This window comes from Bufo gargarizans, chromosome 1 (assembly GCF_014858855.1).
Source record: "Bufo gargarizans isolate SCDJY-AF-19 chromosome 1, ASM1485885v1, whole genome shotgun sequence".
In the NCBI taxonomy this organism is placed as follows: domain Eukaryota; kingdom Metazoa; phylum Chordata; class Amphibia; order Anura; family Bufonidae; genus Bufo; species Bufo gargarizans.
Window position 1 is genome coordinate 733,600,854 of NC_058080.1, and position 20,959 is coordinate 733,621,812.

Consider the following 20,959-nt stretch of genomic DNA (forward strand, 5'->3'; position numbering starts at 1 on the left):
AGTTAGCAGAAAATGATGATTTTTTTTTTTCCTTTCAAAGTCTCATATTCCACTAACTTGTGACAAAAAATAAAAAAATTCTAGGAACTCGCCATGCCCCTCACGGAATACCTTGGGGTGTCTTCTTTCCAAAATGGGGTCCCTTGTGGCGTAGTTATACTGCCCTGGCAATTTAGGGGCCCAAATGTGTGAGAAGTATCTTGGCAAAAGACAACTTTTCCAATTTTTTTATACAAAGTTGGCATTTGACCAAGATATTTTTCTCACCCAGCATGGGTATATGTAAAATGACACCCCAAAACACATTCCCCAACTTTTCCTGAGTACGGCAATACCAGATCTGTGACACTTTTTGGCAGCCAAGGTGGGCAAAGGGGCTCACATTCCAAAGTGCACCTTTCGGATTTCACCGGCCATTTTTTACACATTTTGATTGCAAGGTACTTCTCACACATTTTGGCCCCTAAATTGCCAGGGCAGTATAACTCCCCCACAAGTGACCCCATTTTGGAAAGAAGACACCCCAAGGTATTCCGTGAGGGGCACGGCAAGTTCCTAGAATTTTTTATTTTTTGTCACAAGTTAGCGGAAAATGATGATTTTTTATATTTTTTTCCTTACAAAGTCTCATATTCCACTAACTTGCGACAAAAAATAAAAAATTCTAGGAACTCGCCATGCCCCTCACGGAATACCTTGGGGTGTCTTCTTTCCAAAATGGGGTCACTTGTGGCGTAGTTATACTGCCCTGGCAATTTAGGGGCCCAAATGTGTGAGAAGTACTTTGCAATCAAAATGTGTAAAAAATGGTCGGTGAAATCCGAAAGGTGCACTTTGGAATATGTGCCCCTTTGGCCACCTTGGCTGCAAATAAGTGTCACACATCTGGTATCGCCGTACTCGGGAGAAGTTGGGGAATGTGTTTTGGGGGGTCATTTTACATATAACCATGCTGGGTGAGAGAAATATCTTGGCAAAAGACAACTTTCCCATTTTTTTTATACAAAGTTGGCATTTGACCAAGATATTTATCTCACCCAGCATGGGTATATGTAAAATGACACCCCAAAACACATTCCCCAACTTCTCCTGAGTACAGCGATTCCAGATGTGTGACACTTTTTTGCAGCCTAGATGCGCAAAGCGGCCCAAATTCCTTTTAGGAGGGCATTTTTAGACATTTGGATCCCAGACTTCTTCTCACGCTTTTGGGCCCCTAAAAAGCCAGGGCAGTATAAATACCCCACATGTGACCCCATTTTGGAAAGAAGACACCCCACGGTATTCAATGAGGGGCATGGCGAGTTCATAGAATTTTATTTTTTTTGGCACAAGTTAGCGGAAATTGTTTATTTTTATTTTTTATCACAAAGTCTCCCTTTCCGCTAACGTGGGACAAAAATTTCAATCTTTCATGGACTCAATATGCCCCTCACGGAATACCTTGGGGTGTCTTCTTTCCAAAATGGGGTCACATGTGGGGTATTTATACTGCCCTGGCATTTTAGGGGCCCTAAAGTGTGAGAAGAAGTCTGGAATATAAATGTCTAAAAAAATTTACGCATTTGGATTCCGTGAGGGGTATGGTGAGTTCATGTGAGATTTTATTTTTTGACACAAGTTAGTGGAATATGAGACTCAGTAAGAAAAAAAAAAAATAATAATTCCGCTAACTTGGGCCAAAAAAAATGTCTGAATGGAGCCTTACAGGGGGGTGATCAATGACAGGGGGTGATCAGGGAGTGTATATGGGTGATCACCCGCCTGTCATTGATCACCCCCCTGTAAGGCTCCATTCAGACGTCCATATGTGTTTTGCGGATCCGATCCTTGTATCTGTGGATCCGTAAAAATCATACGGACGTCTGAATGGAGCCTTACAGGGGGGGTGATCAATGACAGGGGGGTGATCAGGAAGTCTATATGCGTGATCACCCCCTTGTCATTGATCACCCCCCTGTAAGGCTGCATTCAGACGTCCGTATGTGTTTTGCGGATCCGATCCATGTATCCGTGGATCTGTAAAAATCATACGGACATCTGAATGGAGCCTTACAGGGGGGTGATCAATGACAGGGGGTGATCAGGGAATCTATATGGGTGATCACCCGCCTGTCATTGATCACCCCCCCGTAAGGCTCCATTCAGACGTCCGTATGCGTTTTGCGGATCCGATCCATGTATCCGTGGATCCGTAAAAATCATACGGCCGTCTGAATGGAGCCTGACAGGGGGGTGATCAATGACAGGGTGGTGATCAATGACAGGGGGGTGATCAGGGAGTCTATATGGGGTGATCATGGGTGATCAGGGGTTCATAATGGGTTAATAAGTGACAGGGGGGGGGGGGGGTGTAGTGTAGTGTAGTGTTTTGTGGTACTTTACACAGCTACCTGTGTCCTCTGGTGGTCGATCCAAACAAAAGGGACCACCAGAGGACCAGGTAGCAGGTATATTAGACGCTGTTATCAAAACAGCGTCTAATATACCTGTTAGGGGTTAAAAAAAATCACATCTCCAGCCTGCCAGCGAGCGATCGCCGCTGGCAGGTTGGAGATCCACTTGCTTACCTTCCGTTCCTGTGAGCACACAGGTGCGCGCGTTCACAGGAAATCTCGGCCCTCGCGAGATGGCGCGTATATGCGTCACTCTGCGCAGGGCTGCTGCCTCCGGACCGCACATCTGCGTTAGGCGGTCCGGAGGCGGTTAAAGTCCCTAAGGCACACATTAGACTATCTAGACCTTTAAAAGACGACTTATTGTTGTGGTTAGAATTTTTAAAGAAATGTAATGGTATAATTTGTTTTCAGGAAGAATTTATGGATTCGGATGCGTTACAATTGTTTACAGATGCAGCTGGTAGTGTAGGCTTTGGAGCTTTTTGGAATAATAAGTGGAGCGCTGGGGCTTGGCCTGAGTCTTTGATTGTAAATAAGTTTGTATCTAATCTAGTTATTGGAGTTATTCCCGGTAGTTGTAGCTATTGTTATCTGGGGTTCACATTTTAGTAATAGGCGGATTCTTTCGGTTCACGGATAATCAAGGGGTTGTTTTTGCGGTAAATACGTTATCTTCAAAGTGTGAGAGAACAGCTCGTTTATTGAGACATTTAGTATTATGCTGTATGAAGTTTAATATTTGGTTGAAGGCTAGATACATTACAGGAAAAAAGAATGACATTGCAGATGCATTATCTCGACTTCAGTGGAAAAGATTCCGGGAGTTCGCGCCAGAAGCAGACTTGGAAGGAGTCCCGAGCCTGGAGCATCTGTGGGATTTAGTTCTGATCTAATAATTAAAAAATCTCCAAAGGTCACTGGCACCTAGAACATGGGATGCTTATTCATCCGCATGGTATAGGTGGCTTTCTTTTAATCAAAGTGAAGGTGGGACTCTGAATATCAACACTGAGAATGAAGGTTTAGCCTTCATTTTATCTGTTAGAGAAAGATTGCTCCTTTTCTCACATTTTAAAGACAGTTGCAGGAGTTTCCTTTTTCCAAAAGTTGTAAGGTCAGCCATGCTAAGCGAATTCTTTTATTATTAAGCAGGTCTTGAGGGGTGTAAAGAGGAGCAATCAAAAGAAGGATAAGCGATGTCCAGTATCTCTACGCCTTCTATTAAAACTAGTTGATGTGCTAAGTACGATTACAAAAAATCTGTTTGAATCATCATTATTTAAAACTGCGTTTATTCTTGCCTTTTTTTGTTTTGTTTTGGAGCTTTTAGGATAGGTGAGTTAGTGGCTGACTCAAAAAGAGCGGATCCGAGTCTGCTCTCTTCTGATGTATCCTGGGGTCAAGAGAATGTTAGAATTAGGAAGTCAAAAAAACGATCAAATGGGTCGTGGTCAGATAATCACATTAAACAAATGGTTCAATTCTCCGTTTTGTCCTGTTAGTGCAGTGTCTTCATGGCTGGAAGTCCGGCTGAAGGTTAATGGGGCTTTCTTAATCCATGAAGATCACAGTCCATTGACAACATTTTCAATTTAATTCCATTTTTAAGAACTGCTTGAAGGCAATCAAGATGGATCATTTGCATTTGTCCTTGCATTCATTCCGTATCGGAGCTGCCACCGAGGCTGCAAATTTTGGTCTTGAAGATGCAGTCATAAAAATAATTGGTAGATGGGCTTCTAATAGGTTTAGATTATATGTTAGACCACAGTTATTATCGTTCTAAAAATGTTTTGTTTTGCAGGTTCCCGTATGGTTATTTGGTTAGTGGGACATTCTTTTATTTATTGGGCTCGAAAGAGAGCTTTGAAGAGGCAGTACACTGAAAATCTCTCATTTGATGTTAAAAAATGTTTAGTTTTATGGTTTGGTGTACGGGGTTTACAGTGGTATGACTTGCTTACTGTAATGCAGAAGTTATGTTCAAAGTGGCCTTTGCCTAACCTTATTGTCTTTCATTTAGGTGGCAATGATGTTGGGAGGGTCAAGACGGTAGATTTATTATCAAAAATGAAGCAGGACTTAGCCTCAATAAAAGGCATGTTTCCTGATACATTCTTGGTTTTCTCTGAAATTGTTAAAAGGATGGTTTGGGCTGGTGCAGAACAACGGAAATTAGAACAAATAAGGAAAAGAGTTAATAGAGCTATATGTAAGTTCATGCCATCAATTAGGGGTCAAAGCTACCGTCACATTGATTTAGAAGGTTTCGTCCCAGGGTTGTCCAGATCTGATAATGTACACCTATCAGATATTGGTCTGGACATTTTCAATCTAGGGCTGCAAAGCAGTATAGAATTTGGTCTGTGTTGCTTTTTTGGGGGAAGGGGCCATGCCTGTTAGGCATTGGCTTGTGGGGTGATCGGTCACCCAGCTCGTGCTGGGTGGACTTAATGGTCCATAAGTTAATGAGATTTAAGTATTTATTCAATTATTTATATTTTATGGTTGGATTATTTATTGATATTTATTAATTCAGTATTTTGATAAATTGGTATGATAACCTTGGTAAACCCCAAATAAAGCAACACGGCCTATTTATTCCACACTGGATTGTCTTGTGTTTTAATTATCTATTAGGTAAGGTTATACGGTTTCAAGAAATGTGTCCTCTGCCACCCATGAAGGTCGTGCCACTGACTATCACAGTCTGGAGGAAGAGGCAGTGGTGAGACCGAGCCAACAGCGTAGCAAAAGAGGGAGCAGTGGGCAAAAGCAGAACACCCGCCGCCAAGAGACTCCGCCTGCTACTGAACGCCGCCATCTGGGACCGAGCACCCCAAAGGCAGCTTCAAGGAGTTCCCTGGCATGGCACTTCTTCAAGCAATGTGCTGACGACAAGACCCGAGTGGTTTGCACGCTGTGCCGTCAGAGCCTGAAGCAAGGCATTAACTTTCTGAACCTTAGCACAACCTGCATGACAAGGAACTCACTCAGGCTCCCCCTGCTACCTCTTCTGCTGCTGCCGCCTCGGCCAATTCTGCTGCTGCCGCCTCGGCCTCTTCCTCCGCCTCTGGAGGAACGTTGGCACCTACCGCCCAGCAAACAGGGGATGTACCACCAACACCACCATCTCCGTCACCAAGCATCTCAACCATGTCACATTGCCGCGTTCAGCTCTCCATCTCACAAACATTTGAGAGAAAGCATAAATTCCCACCTAGCCACCCTCGATCCCTGGCCCTGAATGCCAGCATTTCTAAACTACTGGCCTATGAAATGCTGTCATTCAGGCTGGTGGACACAGACAGCTTCAAACAGCTCATGTCACTTTCTGTCCCACAGTATGTTGTTCCCAGCCGCCACTACTTCTCCAAGAGAGCCGTGCCTTCCCTGCACAACCAAGTATCCGATAAAATCAAGTGTGCACTGCGCAACGCCATCTGTGGCAAGGTCCACCTAACCACAGATACGTGGACCAGTAAGCACGGCCAGGGACGCTATATCTCCCTAACTGCACACTGGGTAAATGTAGTGGTGGCTGGGCCCCAGGCGGAGAGCTGTTTGGCGCACGTCCTTCCGCCGCCAAGGATCGCAGGGCAACATTCTTTGCCTCCTCCTCCTACTCGGCTTCCTCCTTCTCTTCTTCCACCTGCTCATCCAGTCAGCCACACACCTTCACCACCAACTTCAGCACAGCCCGGGGTAAACGTCAGCAGGCCATTCTGAAACTCATATGTTTGGGGGACAGGCCCCACATCGCACAGGAGTTGTGGCGTGGTATAGAACAACAGACCGACGAGTGGTTGCTGCCGGTGAACCTCAAGCCCGGCCTGGTGGTGTGCGATAATGGGCGAAATCTCGTTGCAGCTCTGGGACTAGCCGGTTTGACGCACATCCCTTGCCTGGCGCATGTGCTGAATTTGGTGGTGCAGAAGTTCATTCACAACTACCCCAACATGTCAGAGCTGCTGCATAAAGTGCGGGCCGCCTGTTCGCGCTTCCGGCATTCACATCCTGCCGCTGCTCGCCTGTCTGCTCTACAGCGTAACTTCGGCCTTCCCGCTCACCGCCTCATATGCGACGTACCCACCAGGTGAAACTCCACCTTGCACATGGTGGACAGAGTGGAGTTTCAGCTGCAGCACGCATGGGTCAGTCGCACTGCGGAACAGCACCACTTCACCACCAATGACTGGGCCTCCATGCAAGACCTGTGTGCCCTGTTGCGCTGTTTCGAGTACTCCACCAACATGGCCAGTGGCGATGACGCCGTTATCAGCATTACAATACCACTTCTATGTCTCCTTGAGAAAACACTTAGGGCGATGATGGAAGAGGAGGTGGCCCAGGAGGAGGAAGAGGGGTCATTTTTAGCACTTTCAGGCCAGTCTCTTCGAAGTGACTCAGATGGAGGTTTTTTGCAACAGCAGAGGCCAGGTACAAATGTGGCCAGCCAGGGCCCACTACTGGAGGACGAGGATGAGGTGGAGGAGGATGAAGCATGGTCACAGCGGGGTGGCACCCAACGCAGCTTGGGCCCATCACTGGTGCGTGGCTGGGGGGAAACCCAGGACGATGACGATACGCCTCCCACAGAGGTCAGCTTGTCCTTACCTCTGGGCAGCCTGGCACACATGAGCGACTACATGCTGCAGTGCCTGCGCAACGACAGCAGAGTTGCCCACATTTTAACGTGTGCGGACTACTGGGTTGCCACCCTGCTGGATCCCCGGTACAAAGACAATGTGCCCACCTTACTTCCTGCACTGGAGCGTGATAGGAAGATTCGCGAGTACAAGCGCACGTTGGTAGACGCGCTACTGAGAGCATTCCCAAATGTCACAGGGGAACAAGTGGAAGCCCAAGGCGAAGGCAGAGGAGGAGCAAGAGGTCACCAACGCAGCTGTGTCACGGCCAGCTCCTCTGAGGGCAGGGTTAGCATGGCAGAGATGTGGAAAAGTTTTGTCAACACGCCACAGCTAACTGCACCACCACCTGATATGGAACGTGTTAGCAGGAGGCAACATTTCACTAACATGGTGGAACAGTACGTGTGCACACTCCTCCACATACTGCCTGATGGTTCGGCCCTATTTAACTTCTGGGTCTCCAAATTGTCCACGTAGCCAGAGCTAGCCTTTTATGCCTTGGAGGTGCTGGCCTGCTCGGCGGCCAGCGTTTAGTCTGAACGGGTATTCAGCACGGCAGGGGGGCGTCATTACAGACAAACGCAGCTGCCTGTCTACAGCCAATGTGGACAAGCTGACGTTCATAAAAATGAACCAGGCATGGATCCCACAGGACCTGTCCATCCCTTGTGCAGATTAGACATTAACTACCTCCCCTTAACCATATATTGTTGTACTCCAGGGCACTTCCTCATTCAATCCTATTTTTATTTTCATTTTACCATTATATTGTGGGGCAACCCAAAGTTGAATGAACCGCTCCTCTGTCTGGGTGCCGGGGCCTAAAAATATCTGACAGTGGCCTGTTCCAGTGTTGGGTGACGTGAAGCCTGATTCTCTGCTATGACATGAAGACTGATTCTCTGCTGACGTGAAGCCTGAATCTCTGCTATGGGACCTCTCTCCTCTGTCTGGGTGCCAGGGCCTAAATATATGACAATGGACTGTTCCAATTTTGGCTGACGTGAAGCCTGTGTCACGGAAGGTGTACAGGAAACTAGAAGACACAAAATGAAGATCCGACTGACTGGATCCAAAAACTAAGGAACAAAAGGGACAGCCCTGCATCAGACCTGGCTCTCTCCCTAACTGCTCAGCATATGCGAAAATCCCAATAGTAGATGATCGCATATCCTCGTACCTCGACTGTATAACACCTGAACACCCTATAATAGTGAGGGGACATGACCTCCGGCTCCCTACACTTGATACGGAGGGAGTCAGGGTCACCTGGGATCCAGCAAACAGGAAAACACAAATGAACGAACAAAACTTATCTGTAGAAGACTCAGAAGTAGGATCAGCATGCACACACTCCAGGAAGGAATATAAACCTCAAAGTGATGCAGTATGGGGAGGGATTTAAAGGGATGCAATCAGTGCAACTACATGACAGCTGAGAGAGGCTAGCGAGATGAGAAAATGAAAGCAAAACAAAAGGAACCTCAAGGAGGAGGTTCTGAAGGACATCTGTCAGAGCTTCTCAGATGTCTGGTGGTGACAGCCTGATTCTCTGCTATGACATGAAGACTGATTCTCTGCTGACATGAAGCCTGAATCTCTGTTATGGGACCTCTCTCCTCTGTCTGGGTGCCGGGGTCTAAATATCTGACAGTGGCCTGTTCCAGTGGTGGGTGACATGAAGCCTGATTCTCTGCTATGGGACCTCTCTCCAATTGATATTGGTTAATTTTTATTTATTTTATTTTTATTTTTATTCATTTCCCTTTCCACATTTGTTTGCAGGGGATTTAACCACATTTTGCTGCCTTTTGCAGCCCTCTAGCCCTTTCCTGGGCTGTTTTACAGCCTTTTTAGTACCGAAAAGTTCGGGTCCCCATTGACTTCAATGGGGTTCGGGACGAAGTTCGGGTCGGGCCGAACTTCTCGAACCCGAACATCCAGGTGTTCTCTCAATTCTAGTCCTTAGCCTAAGGATGCCACATCTATTAGGTGGACAGATACCCTCACCTTAGGGTGCCGTCCTACTTGGAAGTGCGACCATACACTCCATCTGAATGTTTTCTCCTGGAACCAATCGTTCTCCTGATTATAAGAAACACTAGCCCCGTGTCCCCCTGATGAATGTGGGGCTATTTATAAATGGATGAAATGCGTTGGAACACATAAATCCTTTTTTAAGCACGTCTTTATAGTTTGTTGTGCACTCTTTACTATCTCTAGTGGTTGGGTTCTAGTACCCTTTGTTCTTTTATGTGTATCTCTACAAATATAGCTCCTGATGAAGGGGTCTCTTATACCCCGAAACGCGTAGAGAAAGATACCTTCACCCCACCCTGTGGTTTAAATAAAGAGGATTGACAAGAGGCTCGACTGGACTGCTGTCATTCCGTGAGATCTTATAGGCGACCCAGGCGCGGGAGGTGATCTGGTGGGTGTTTTGAGTTTATCCCATCCGGTACCTCCTGGGTCAAGTGAGTTAAAATTGTTTTTATTTTCATTTATAATATGACATCATAGCCGCTATTTGAGCCTGTGAATATATGTACTAGTAATTTTAAGCCTCCTATGAGTGAAAGTTACAGTGCATACATAGTAAGTATATTTAATAACGCACTAAACTTGAATTTTAATAACTTACCAAAAAGTTTAAATTTTATTATATATTTCTTATCCAAGGGATGGTGGCGCCGTGTAAAGGGGTGAAAAACATTTGTTTGTTCTACCTCTTGTGCTTATACCTCATCCATTAGGGGACCCCCCCGATGGTTTTTTTCCCCCTGGCAGCCTAATATCCCTCTAACAGCAAAAATACGAAAATACATAACACTTTTGCCTTGGCTAAATACATTTTCAGGTCCCTCCTCTGGCGCCCTGCTGGATACTCTCGAACTTCCTTTGGGAAGAATAGAGATTAACCACCCCTTCCTTTTTTATCTCCTTTATCCCTCAGACAGAGGCCGGTGCAGGCAGCGCAATGACCTCATCGCACTGCCTGAGCCGTACAGCGCGGGACACACACCGGAAGAGGTCTGCATCGCATCGCTGTGTGATTGAGGTAAGTATAAGTGTTGTTGTTTTTTTTTATGTGTACAATACTGGTGGCTACTGGCACATGATGGGGGGAGGGCTCTGGCTACTGGCACATGATATGAGGGGGGCTCTGGCTACTGGCACATAATAGTGGGGCTCTGGCTACTGGCACATGATATGAGGGGGGGCTCTGGCTACTGGCACATGATATGGGGGTCTCTGGCTACTGACACATGATATGGGGGGGTTCTAGCTACTGGCACATGATATGAGGGTGGCTCTGGCACATGATATGGGGGGCTCTGGCTACTGGCACATGATATGGGGGGACTCTGGCTACTGGCACATGATATGGTAGGGCTCTGGCTACTGGCACATGATATGGGTGGGCTCTGGCTACTAGCAAATTATATGGGGGGGCTCTGGCTACTGGCACATGATATGGGGGGCTCTGGCTACTGGCACATGATATGGGGGGATCTGGCTACTGGTACATGATATGAGAGGGGCTCTGACTACTGGCACTTGGGGCTCTGGCTACTGGCACATGATATGGGGGGCTCTGGCTACTGGCACATGATATGGGGGGGCTCTGGCTGCTGACACATGATATGAAAGGGGGGGCTCTGGCTACTGGCACATGATGGGTGGGCCCCTGACTACTGGCACATGATATGGGGGGGCCTCTGGCTACTGGCACATGATGGGGGGCTCTGGCTACTGGCACATGATGGGGGGGGCTCTGGCTACTGGCACATGATGGGGGATCTCTGGCTACTGGCACATGATGGGGGGCCTCTGGCTACTGGCACATGATATGGGGGGGCTCTTGTTACTGGCACATGATGGTGGGGGAGCTCTTATTACTGGCACATGATTGGGGGGCATCTATGGGGGCACCTATTACTGGCACATTATTGGGTGGCACCAGGGGCGTAGCTATAGGGGAAGCAGCTGCTTTGGGGCCCTGACCCAGAAGGGGGCCAATCCAGGAGGAGGACTAAAAGATTTTTCCAGGGCCCCCTCAACAGTATGAAACAATTAAAATGGGGGGGGGCATTATGGTGGGCTTTATTACTCCCCCATGGTATGAGCCCCTAGTAGCAGCACCAGCCTCTCCCTGCTCTGCTATCCCTCTGCCCCATCTCCAAATTCTTATTATGAAATCTTTCTCATTAGGATAAAACACAACATCAGCTCCACCGAGCCCCCGGCCAAAGTGTTGAAGTGGCGACCGAGACCCCCAAGGGTCAAGTAACTGTAAGTGTTCATGTGAAATATGTTTATGTTATACACATATAGCCTACACTGTGCCCCACAATGTACAGTATATCGCTACACTGTGCCCCACAATATACAGTATACCTCTACACTGTTCCCCACAATATACAGTATACCTCTACACTGTGCCCCACAATATACAGTATACCACTACACTGTGCCCCACAATATACAGTATACCTCTACACTGGGCCACACAATATACAGTATACCGCTACACTGTGCACCACAATATACAGCATACCTCTACACTGTGCCACACAATATACAGTATACCGCTACACTGTGCCCCACAATATACAGTATACCTCTACACTGTGCCACACAATATACATTATACCTCTACACTGTGCCCCACAATATGCAGTATACCTCTACACTGTGCCATGCAATATACAGTATACCTCTACTCTGTGCCACGCAATATACAGTATACCTCTACTCTTTGCCACACAATATACAGTATACCGCTACACTGTGTCACACAATATACAGTATACCGCTACACTGTGCCACACAATATACAGTTTCTTCTGTATAAACGTCCACAAATTAAATATCCAGAGTTAATACGGGACGTTAAAGTCAGCAAGTGTCATGGGGGGCCCTTATTGTTTTTCGCCGCAGGGCCCCATTTCACCTAGAACCGGCCCTACTGTGGGGCTCAGTCCTCACGTAATGTTTTATCAGGTGTTTACAGGCCTGGTAGGTCAGAAAACCTCTTTCTTATTTTTTTGCAGAAACTCCTTTACTTCTTTTTCTGGTGCCCTGACAATACCTCACAAATTTTTACTGGGGGAATTGGTTGCGACACCTCCTTAGTCATGGTCTGTGTGGCTACCAAGGATTCCCGTTCTTTCCACGGCTTGATCAGATTTACATGGTTAATCTGGAAGTGTTTTCTCCTTCCGGGTTGGTGCACCTTATAGTTCACCTTCCCACCTTTTCCACGATCTCGTAGGGACCCTGCCACTTACTCTCTATGGTGGGAATTAAGATCAGGACACTGTCCCCGGGATTCACAGACCCTTACCCTGGCAGATCTGAGCTCTTTGCAGAAGCTCTTTAACTATGGGCATCACTGTCGCTATCCTGTCTTGCATTTGAACCATATGTTCGATAACACTTTTATAGGAAGTAGCCTCGGTCTCCCAGGTTTCTTTGGCCACATCTATTAAACCCCGTGGGTGACGGCCATTGTTACGGATATCTTACACTACACCTGAGTAAATTCGTACAGTGTCTCCCGAAATCCAAGTAAATCCGAAGGTGTTGAGAATATATAGCTCCCAATCCCCCCCAAACAGGAGCCAAGACTTCAGGAAGATGTAAAATGATCTATTTTATTGATGGCCACAGCTCGGCCTTTTATGCAAGTCCTCCAGCAAGGGTTACTCCCACGGGTACCTTGTGGAGGACAGACACACAAAATACAGTGACCAATCAATATACAGTAAGATATAACACACTCCCACATGAACAGTAACATCTCTCCTCTCTATTCTGGAGATAATTGGATAAAGGGGCCGGACATAGTTCCATGCGGTCGATGACCAAGGCCATTGTGTTTGCTAAACGTATCACAGGCAATGCCCATTGTGTTTGTCAATTGCATCACAGGCAATGCCCTTTGTGTTTGTCAATTGCATCACAGGCAATGCCCATTGTGTTCGCTAACTGTGTCATAGGCAGACAGGGCGGTTTGTGTACATTTAAAGGGCGACATAGGGATAACTACATGAACAACAGACGAAATACAAAAGACTGGGCATTCCTAAAACAGGGGTTTTGTCACACACGCCCTCTATCTCTCCATTCCATGGCTGGATTGCAGGAATTATTTAAAGGTGCTTCCTCCTCCAGGTAGGCGCCTGAGCAATCTTGGTCACTGGTTTCGCTAGTTCCTAGTGTGAAGGTGTTTTTAAGTTCTGCTTTTCTGTGTACTGGACCCTGCTTCTTGATTTAATGGACTTTGCTTGCTCGCTACCTGCCCTGACTCTGGACTTCCTGACTACTTCTTTCTCCTCGATGCTTTGCACCTTTGTCTCTGACTTCCAGGTCAGCTGCCACTGACTCGGGGACTGCTCTGGAGTGGTATCTGGTGACTACCCTAACGGCCCAAGCCTATGCTCAACATCAGAGGCTCTAGTGAAGACCAGGTAGTTACTTAGTCACACCCCTCCTGGGTATAGCCGGTCAGTGGCACAGAGGGTCCACACCCGCTTGCTTACCACTGGCGCACATTTTAAGTGGGTATTTCTTTTTTGCTAGCACACATAAGGAGAACTATTACTACTGAGGGACTATGGAGAACATGATTACTAGTATGGGCACAATAGGGGCATATTACTATTGGGGGCACTGTTAAGACTATGCGCTCTGGCAGATAATTATTTCTATTGACAGGACTTTGGGGAGCACTATTATATCATTATATCAGAAAGCACACTGGAGCAGTATCAGCTTATCAGCAATATTTTTGGAGGACTGTTATGTTTACACTATTAGTGTCAGGGACACTATGTGCTGGGTGAAGTTTTTCTTTTTATGCTCTGTGTGCCAATAATTATTGAAGGGGCACTGTCTGTCTGGTAATTTTATTTTCAGGGGTTATCAGTTTTTTTTTGCAGTATAGTATTGGGGAGCACAGTGGGCACAGTATTGGGGGTGGCAGGATGGGGTGTTCATAAGGTTGGAGGATGATGGAAAAGTAGGAAACTAAGATGTCTGTTTGTCAAGCTCTGCAGAGAGAAGAGATGGCTGAAAGAAATAATCATGGCGGTCTGGTCTGAAAGGAGAAGATGCGAACAGAGAACGTCTATGTGGCAAACATCGCCACTTATCGAATGTCTTTCTTGTCTGTACCTCTTCCCTTCCCCCCTCAACCTCCCATCAGCCCTTGCTATTGTCTGACCCCACTTTTCCTTGTACCATAGTAATCTATGTATTGTATGTAAATGAGGCTGTTGGAGGTTTGAAACCAGGTGCACATGCCTAGTAAAGTCAGTTGACTCCCAAACTGTGTGTCGTCCAGTCACTAGGGAAATTGTCTCTTGAATATTGACCTGTTTCTTCAGCTACAAGTGGTTTAAGTGAAGCCCTTAAAAAGCTGCAGCCCTATTTGTATGGACAACCCTTTTCCTTACTCACAGATCACAACCCGCTGGTGCGGCTGAACAGGGTGTCAGGAGACAAGGAATTATTGGAAGCAAGGGGAAGAAAAGCCAGCAAAAAATCCAAAGCTACTCTTGTGGCCAAACTCATGGAGGGGGACAGAGCGACCACTGCGGCAACTCCACAGGAGACAGAGCCAACGGAATTTACAAGAGAGCTCAATAGCAGGTTAGCTTTTTACCCAAACACCCCCTCCGTGGAGACACTAGAAAGACTGATAGCAGATGTACACGAGTACATTGTAGCTAAGCAAAACGCTATTCAGCGAGTCGGGGAAAGAGCCCCAGCGCCCACCAGCACTACCCAGGGAAAAGCTAAGATTCCCTACCAAGCTTTTAAAAATTACACAGAAGGAGAAAGTGATATTGACAAATACCTACAGGATTTCGAAAGGTTGTGCCAGCTACACGACATCAGCCCAGCCGACCAAGTACCCATGCTGGCAGGTAGATTGTAAGGCCGCGCCACAGAGGCATACCGAACCGTCCCAGACGAAGACATCAGGAATTATCCCAAAGTCAAACAAGCCATCCTAGCACTGGTATGCCATTACCTCTGAGGCATACCGACTCAAATTCCGGGATATCAAGAAACAAACAAAAGACTCGCACACTGAATGGGCACACAGACTACAACGAGCCGCCATGGGGTGGATGGAAGCGACACGGGTCACAACTATTGAAGAGATGTTCAAGTTAATAGTAATGGAGCAGTTTTTTAATGGACTAACCACAGAACTGCAAAATTGGGTACGAGATCGCAAACCCCGTACCCTACCAGAGGCAGCCAAGCTAGCTGACGAGTTCCAAGACACCAGACGAGACCAACGCACACCACACAGGACCACGTATGGATCTACCATCCCCTCTGCCAGCAGTGACTACCTTGGCTCACCTACGACCAGCTGCGAGCCACAACCAGTACCCTCCTAGGTACAATACCCGACCACCGATCCGCTGCCACACCTGCAACCAACAGCGGCACATCCAGAGAAACTGCCCAAGTAACCGACCTTGCCAGAACTGGAAACACCAGGGTCCTCCTCCCCCCAATCGGGCTGCAGTACACTGCTGCCAAAGAGAATCTGTGCTTCCTACACGAGGTAAACCCCATACAATCCGCCTCAGACAACCGCCAGGTGGTACACATGGAGGGGAAGAGTATACAAGGATTACGTGACTCTGGGGCCACGTTAACCCTGGTCCGAAATCATTTGGTGCCTAAGCACACCCTCACCGGAGACTGTGTAGCTGTACGGGTGGCAGGGGGGGCAATTTACAAAGTTCCCACTGCCAAGGTGCATTTGAATTGGGGGGCAGGGCATGGAAACGTGGAGGTGGGAATTATGCAGGATTTGCCCGCTGATGTTATTTTGGGCAACGACTTGGGGGAGCTCACCTCTGCTTTTGTCCCTCAACCAACTGTCCAAGAGGCCTACCCGGTTGTTACCGGGCAGCAATCACGCACCACGGCTCCATCCGATCACTCTGAGGCTCAGGTAAACAATATGCCACACACCCCTCCTATTCTCCCCTGGGATGCCCCCCTGGAATTTGGCAGTGAGGTGGCCCTAGATCCCTCTCTGCATGTATATAAAGATAGGATAAACAAGGACCAAGGATGGTTGGAGGGAGAGAGATATGCTTGGGACAAAGGTCTCATATACCGCTATGCAGAGAAGGTAGTAGCAGGGTCCATACCCGTGCCCACTAAGCAGTTAGTGGTACCCCGAAAGTATAGACAAGAGTTGCTGCGCATTGGGCACAATATACCATTGTCAGGACATTTAGGAATCAGCCGAACGAAACATCGGCTGACGCAGAACTTCTTCTGGCCAGGTATTTCAAAGGATATTAGACAATACTGTCAAACGTGTGATACCTGCCAGAGGGTAGGGAAGAGAGGGGATCGCTATAAAGCCAAACTCAGATCCCTGCCCATAATTGAAGAACCCTTCAGTCGAGTAGCTGTAGACATAATAGGACACCTAGCGAAACCCAGTCCCTCCGGCAAGAAATACATCTTGACCAGTAGTGGACTACGCCACTAGATACCCAGAGGCAGTGGCGTTGACCAATGTACATGCAGAGACTATAGCCGATGCCCTTATGCGAATATTCTCCCGTATGGGATTTCCCCGGGAGATTATATCGGATAGGGGCACCCAGTTCACTGCAGAGGTCACCCACCAACTCTGGAAAGTGTGTGGGGTGAAACCGATTTTAAACTGCGCCTACCACCCCCAGTCCAACAGGCTCTGTGAACGGTTTAACGGAACACTTAAACAGATGATCCGCACGTTCATAGACACTCAAAAAGACTGGAAACGGTTTTTGCCCCACTTGCTCTTTGCCTATAGGGAAGTACCCCAAGAATCCACGGGATTCTCCCCTTTTGAATTATTGTTCAAGAGGAGAGTGAGGGGTCCCTTAGACCTTATCAGAGAACACTGGGAGGGAGGGGTAACTACGAATGGTACCCCTATTGTCCCATACGTGCTGGAGTTTAGGGAACGCTTGGAGGCTCTGACCCAGACGGTACGTACTAACCTCCAAGCAGCCCAACGACAGCAACATAGATGGTATGATAAGGGGGCCGCAGCTTTCAGGTCGGGCAGAAGGTGTTAATCCTACGGCCAGTCCCTAATCACAAGCTGCAGGCCTCCTGGCAGGGCCCATACAAGGTGGTGGAGCAAATCTGCGATACCACCTATGTGATCGGCCCGTGCGCTGGAGCAGGGGGCAGACGCATGCTCCATGTGAACATGCTGAAGCCCTACTACGAGCGCATAGAAGAGGTGACCGCTATTTGCACCTCTGCCGCAGATGACTTTGACAATTTACCTCTCCCAGACCTCCTAGAGAAAGAGGGCCAGAAAGAGGACCTGGAAGAGGTTCAGTTAGGTGAATGGCTGAGTCCCCAGGAAAGGGCGCAGGCTCATAGTCTAATAAGGGAAAAAGGAACCACTTTTTCTAATCTCCCCGGGTACACCCCGTTAGCCACCCACAGAGTAGAAACACCAGGGCAGACCCCTCTCCGCCAACCTCCTTACCGCATACCTGAATCCGTAAAGGATAATATGCGCAAGGAAATTGAAGAAATGCTACAACTAGGAGTCATAGAGCACTCTGAAAGCCCTTGGGCCTCCCCAGTAGTTCTGGTACCGAAGCGGGATGGGACTACCCGCCTCTGCGTAGACTACCGGAAGCTTAATGATAAGACCGTATCCGATGCCTACCCTATGCCCCGGATAGACAAACTCCTGGACAAAATGGCCAGGGGCCAATACCTCACCACAATAGACCTTTGTAAGGAGTATTGGCAGATTCCCCTAGCCGAAGACGCCATCCCTAAGTCGGCGTTTGTCACCCCGTTTGGCCTGTACCAGTTTAAGGTCATGCCATTCGGGATGAAAAACGCTCCGGCTACTTTTCAGAGGATGGTGGATCGGCTATTGGATGGGTTCCAGGAGTACGCTTGCGCCTATCTAGATGATATAGCGATCTTCAGCCACTCCTGGACTGAACACCTGACCCACATAGGAGCCGTACTAGACCGTATTAGGGAGGCAGGATTAACTCTGAAACCCAGTAAGTGCCATATAGGGATGGCAGAAGTCCAATACCTAGGACACCGGGTAGGGAGCGGCCAACAAAAACCCGAACCGGCTAAGGTAGAGGCTGTAGCCAAATGGCCAACCCCTCGTACCAAAACTCAAGTACTGGCATTCCTAGGTACCGCAGGATACTACTGTAAATTTGTACCCAACTACAGTACCCTGGCCAAACCCCTCACTGATTTGACCCGCAAGAATCTTCCTAAGATAGTAGTCTGGACCCCAGAGTGTGAGCAGGCATTCCAGCAACTAAAAACGGCTCTTGTGAATTCACCTGTACTCGCCGCCCCTGATCCAACTAAACGCTTTCTTGTCCACACAGACGCTTCTATGTTCGGATTGGGGGCAGTACTGAGCCAAGTCGGAGAAGATGGCGGCGAGCATCCAGTGGCTTAATTAAGCAGAAAACTTTTACCCCGGGAAGTAAGCTACGCCGCCATAGAAAAAGAATGCCTGGCCGTGATGTGGGCCCTTAAAAAGCTGCAGCCCTATTTGTATGGACAACCCTTTTCCTTACTCACAGATCACAACCCGCTGGTGCGGCTGAACAGGGTGTCAGGAGACAATGCCCGGCTGCTGCGCTGGAGTTTGGCGCTGCAGCCTTTTGACTTTACCATCCACTACCGCCCTGGGAAGCAAAATGGCAACGCCGACGGGTTATCCAGACAAACTGAAAGTGATCTGCGAGCGCTCCTCCGGACATCGCCAAGCCGATCCGTTGGGATCAGACTGTGTATGCCGGCTTGGTTCTGGGGGAGCATTGTGGCAAAAATCACCACTTATCGAATGTCTTTCTTGTCTGTACCTCTTCCCCTCCCCCCTCAACCTCCCATCAGCCCTTGCTCTTGTCTGACCCCACTTTTCCTTGTACCATAGTCATCTATGTATTGTATGTAAATGAGGCTGTTGGAGGTTTGAAACCAGGTGCCATGCCTAGTAAAGTCAGTTGACTCCCAAACTGTGTGTCGTCCAGTCACTGGGGAAATTGTCTCCGGACATTGACCTGTTTCTTCAGCTACAAGGGGATTTAAAGTGAAGATATTAAGGATATACCTTGAAGGTCCACAACAATCTACATCAGAGGAGACGTGACTGGATGTAAGAGGTATGTAGATCTGTATTTTCCTGTATGTTTTATAGCACTGTATGTAATGTATGTAATTTTTCAACTATGTCTTTAACAGTAGGGCTGGAGGACAGGGGTAAGGTTGAAAATATGGCACCCCTGCTCCTTGTCACAAACCACTGAGGGAATGGGGGCCCACATCATCCACAGGGTATTCAGATAATCCTAGAAATGTAGGATCTTATAAGGGGCAGTGAGGGTGTTGACGTTATAAGCCTGCCCCCTTCTAAGAATCCATTGACACTCAGTGGATTTTTAATGCATTATTTGAGAGTTTTGACATTTCTGCTTCCTGAACAACTTCCTGAGTCTGTAACATCAGAAGACTGAATGCTGTAAGGGTGGGAGCCGTAAAGACAACGCTGATGAGATGAGGAGATTCTACCTCTCGCTTCTTTTTATCTTGCTTTTGGGTAAGTCTGTCATTTGTGGTCACTCTCCCATGTGCCCTTATTGTGCCTTCCATTAATTTCCAGGGAGACTTACCAAATGACCTGCCTATCCGTCTCTCCACCATCTTCTATTCACTATTAGTGGCATCTGAGTAGTTGAACCCCACCAATCAGTGTGTATAATGTGGGGGTCCTAGCATCTGAACCCCACCAATCAATGTGTATAAGGTGGGGGTCCTAGCATCTGAACCCCACCAATCAGTGTGTATAAAGTGGGGGTCCTAGCAGATAAACCCCACCAGTCTGTGTGTATAATGTGGGGGTCCTAGCATCTGAACCCCACCAATCAGTGTGTATAATGTAGGGGTCCTAGCAGATAAACCCCATCAGTCAGTGTGTATAATGTAGTGGTTCCTAGGACCTGAAACTCACCAGTCAGTGTGTATAATGTGGGGGTCCTTGCAGATGAACCCCACCAATCAGTGTGTATAATGTGGGGGTCCTAGCATCTATACCCCACCAATCAGTGTGTATAATGTGGGGGTCCTAGCAGATAAACCCCATCAGTCAGTGTGTATAATGTAGTGGTTCCTAGAACCTGAAACTCACCAGTCAGTGTGTATAATGTCCTAGCATCTATACCCCACCAATCAGTGTGTATAATGTAGGGGTCCTAGGACCTGAAACTCACCAGTCAGTGTGTATAATGTGGGGGTCCTAGCATCTGAACCCCACCAATCAGTGTGTATAATGTGGGGGTCCTAGCATCTATACCCCACCAATCAGTGTGTATAATGTGGGGGTCCTAGCATCTGAACCCCACCAATCAGTGTGTATAATGTGGGGGTCCTAGAATCTATACCCCACCAAGCAGTGTGTATAATGTGGGGGTCCTAGCATCTATACCCCACCAAGCAGTGTGTATAATGTGGGGGTCCTAGCATCTATACCCCACCAAGCAGTGTGTATAATGTGGGGGTCCTAGCATCTATACCCCACCAAGCAGTATGTATAATGTGGGGGTTCTAGCATCTATATCCCACCAATCAGTGTGTATAATGTGGGGGTCCTAGCAGCTTAACCCCACCAATCAGTGTGTATAATGTGGGGGTCCTAGCATCTATACCCCACCAAGCAGTGTGTATAATGTGGGGGTCCTAGCATCTATACCCCACCAAGCAGTATGTATAATGTGGGGGTCCTAGCAGCTTAACCCCACCAATCAGTGTGTATAATGTGGGGGTCCTAGCAGCTTAACCCCACCAAGCAGTGTGTATAATGTGGGG

At 47.7% G+C, this 20,959-nt stretch overlaps 1 protein-coding gene across 2 annotated transcripts in view; it reads left to right on the forward strand.

Moving 5' to 3' along the window:
* Nucleotides 1-19,575: 19,575 nt before the first annotated feature.
* LOC122937756 overlaps nucleotides 19,576-20,959 on the forward strand; it is a 68,036-nt gene continuing 66,652 nt past the window's right edge. For both annotated transcript variants that reach the window (XM_044292774.1, XM_044292782.1), the window contains exon 1: nucleotides 19,576-19,694. In XM_044292774.1, coding sequence (XP_044148709.1) covers nucleotides 19,652-19,694 — 43 coding nt within the window. In that variant the 5' untranslated portion in view covers nucleotides 19,576-19,651. The remainder of the gene's footprint in view (nucleotides 19,695-20,959) is intronic.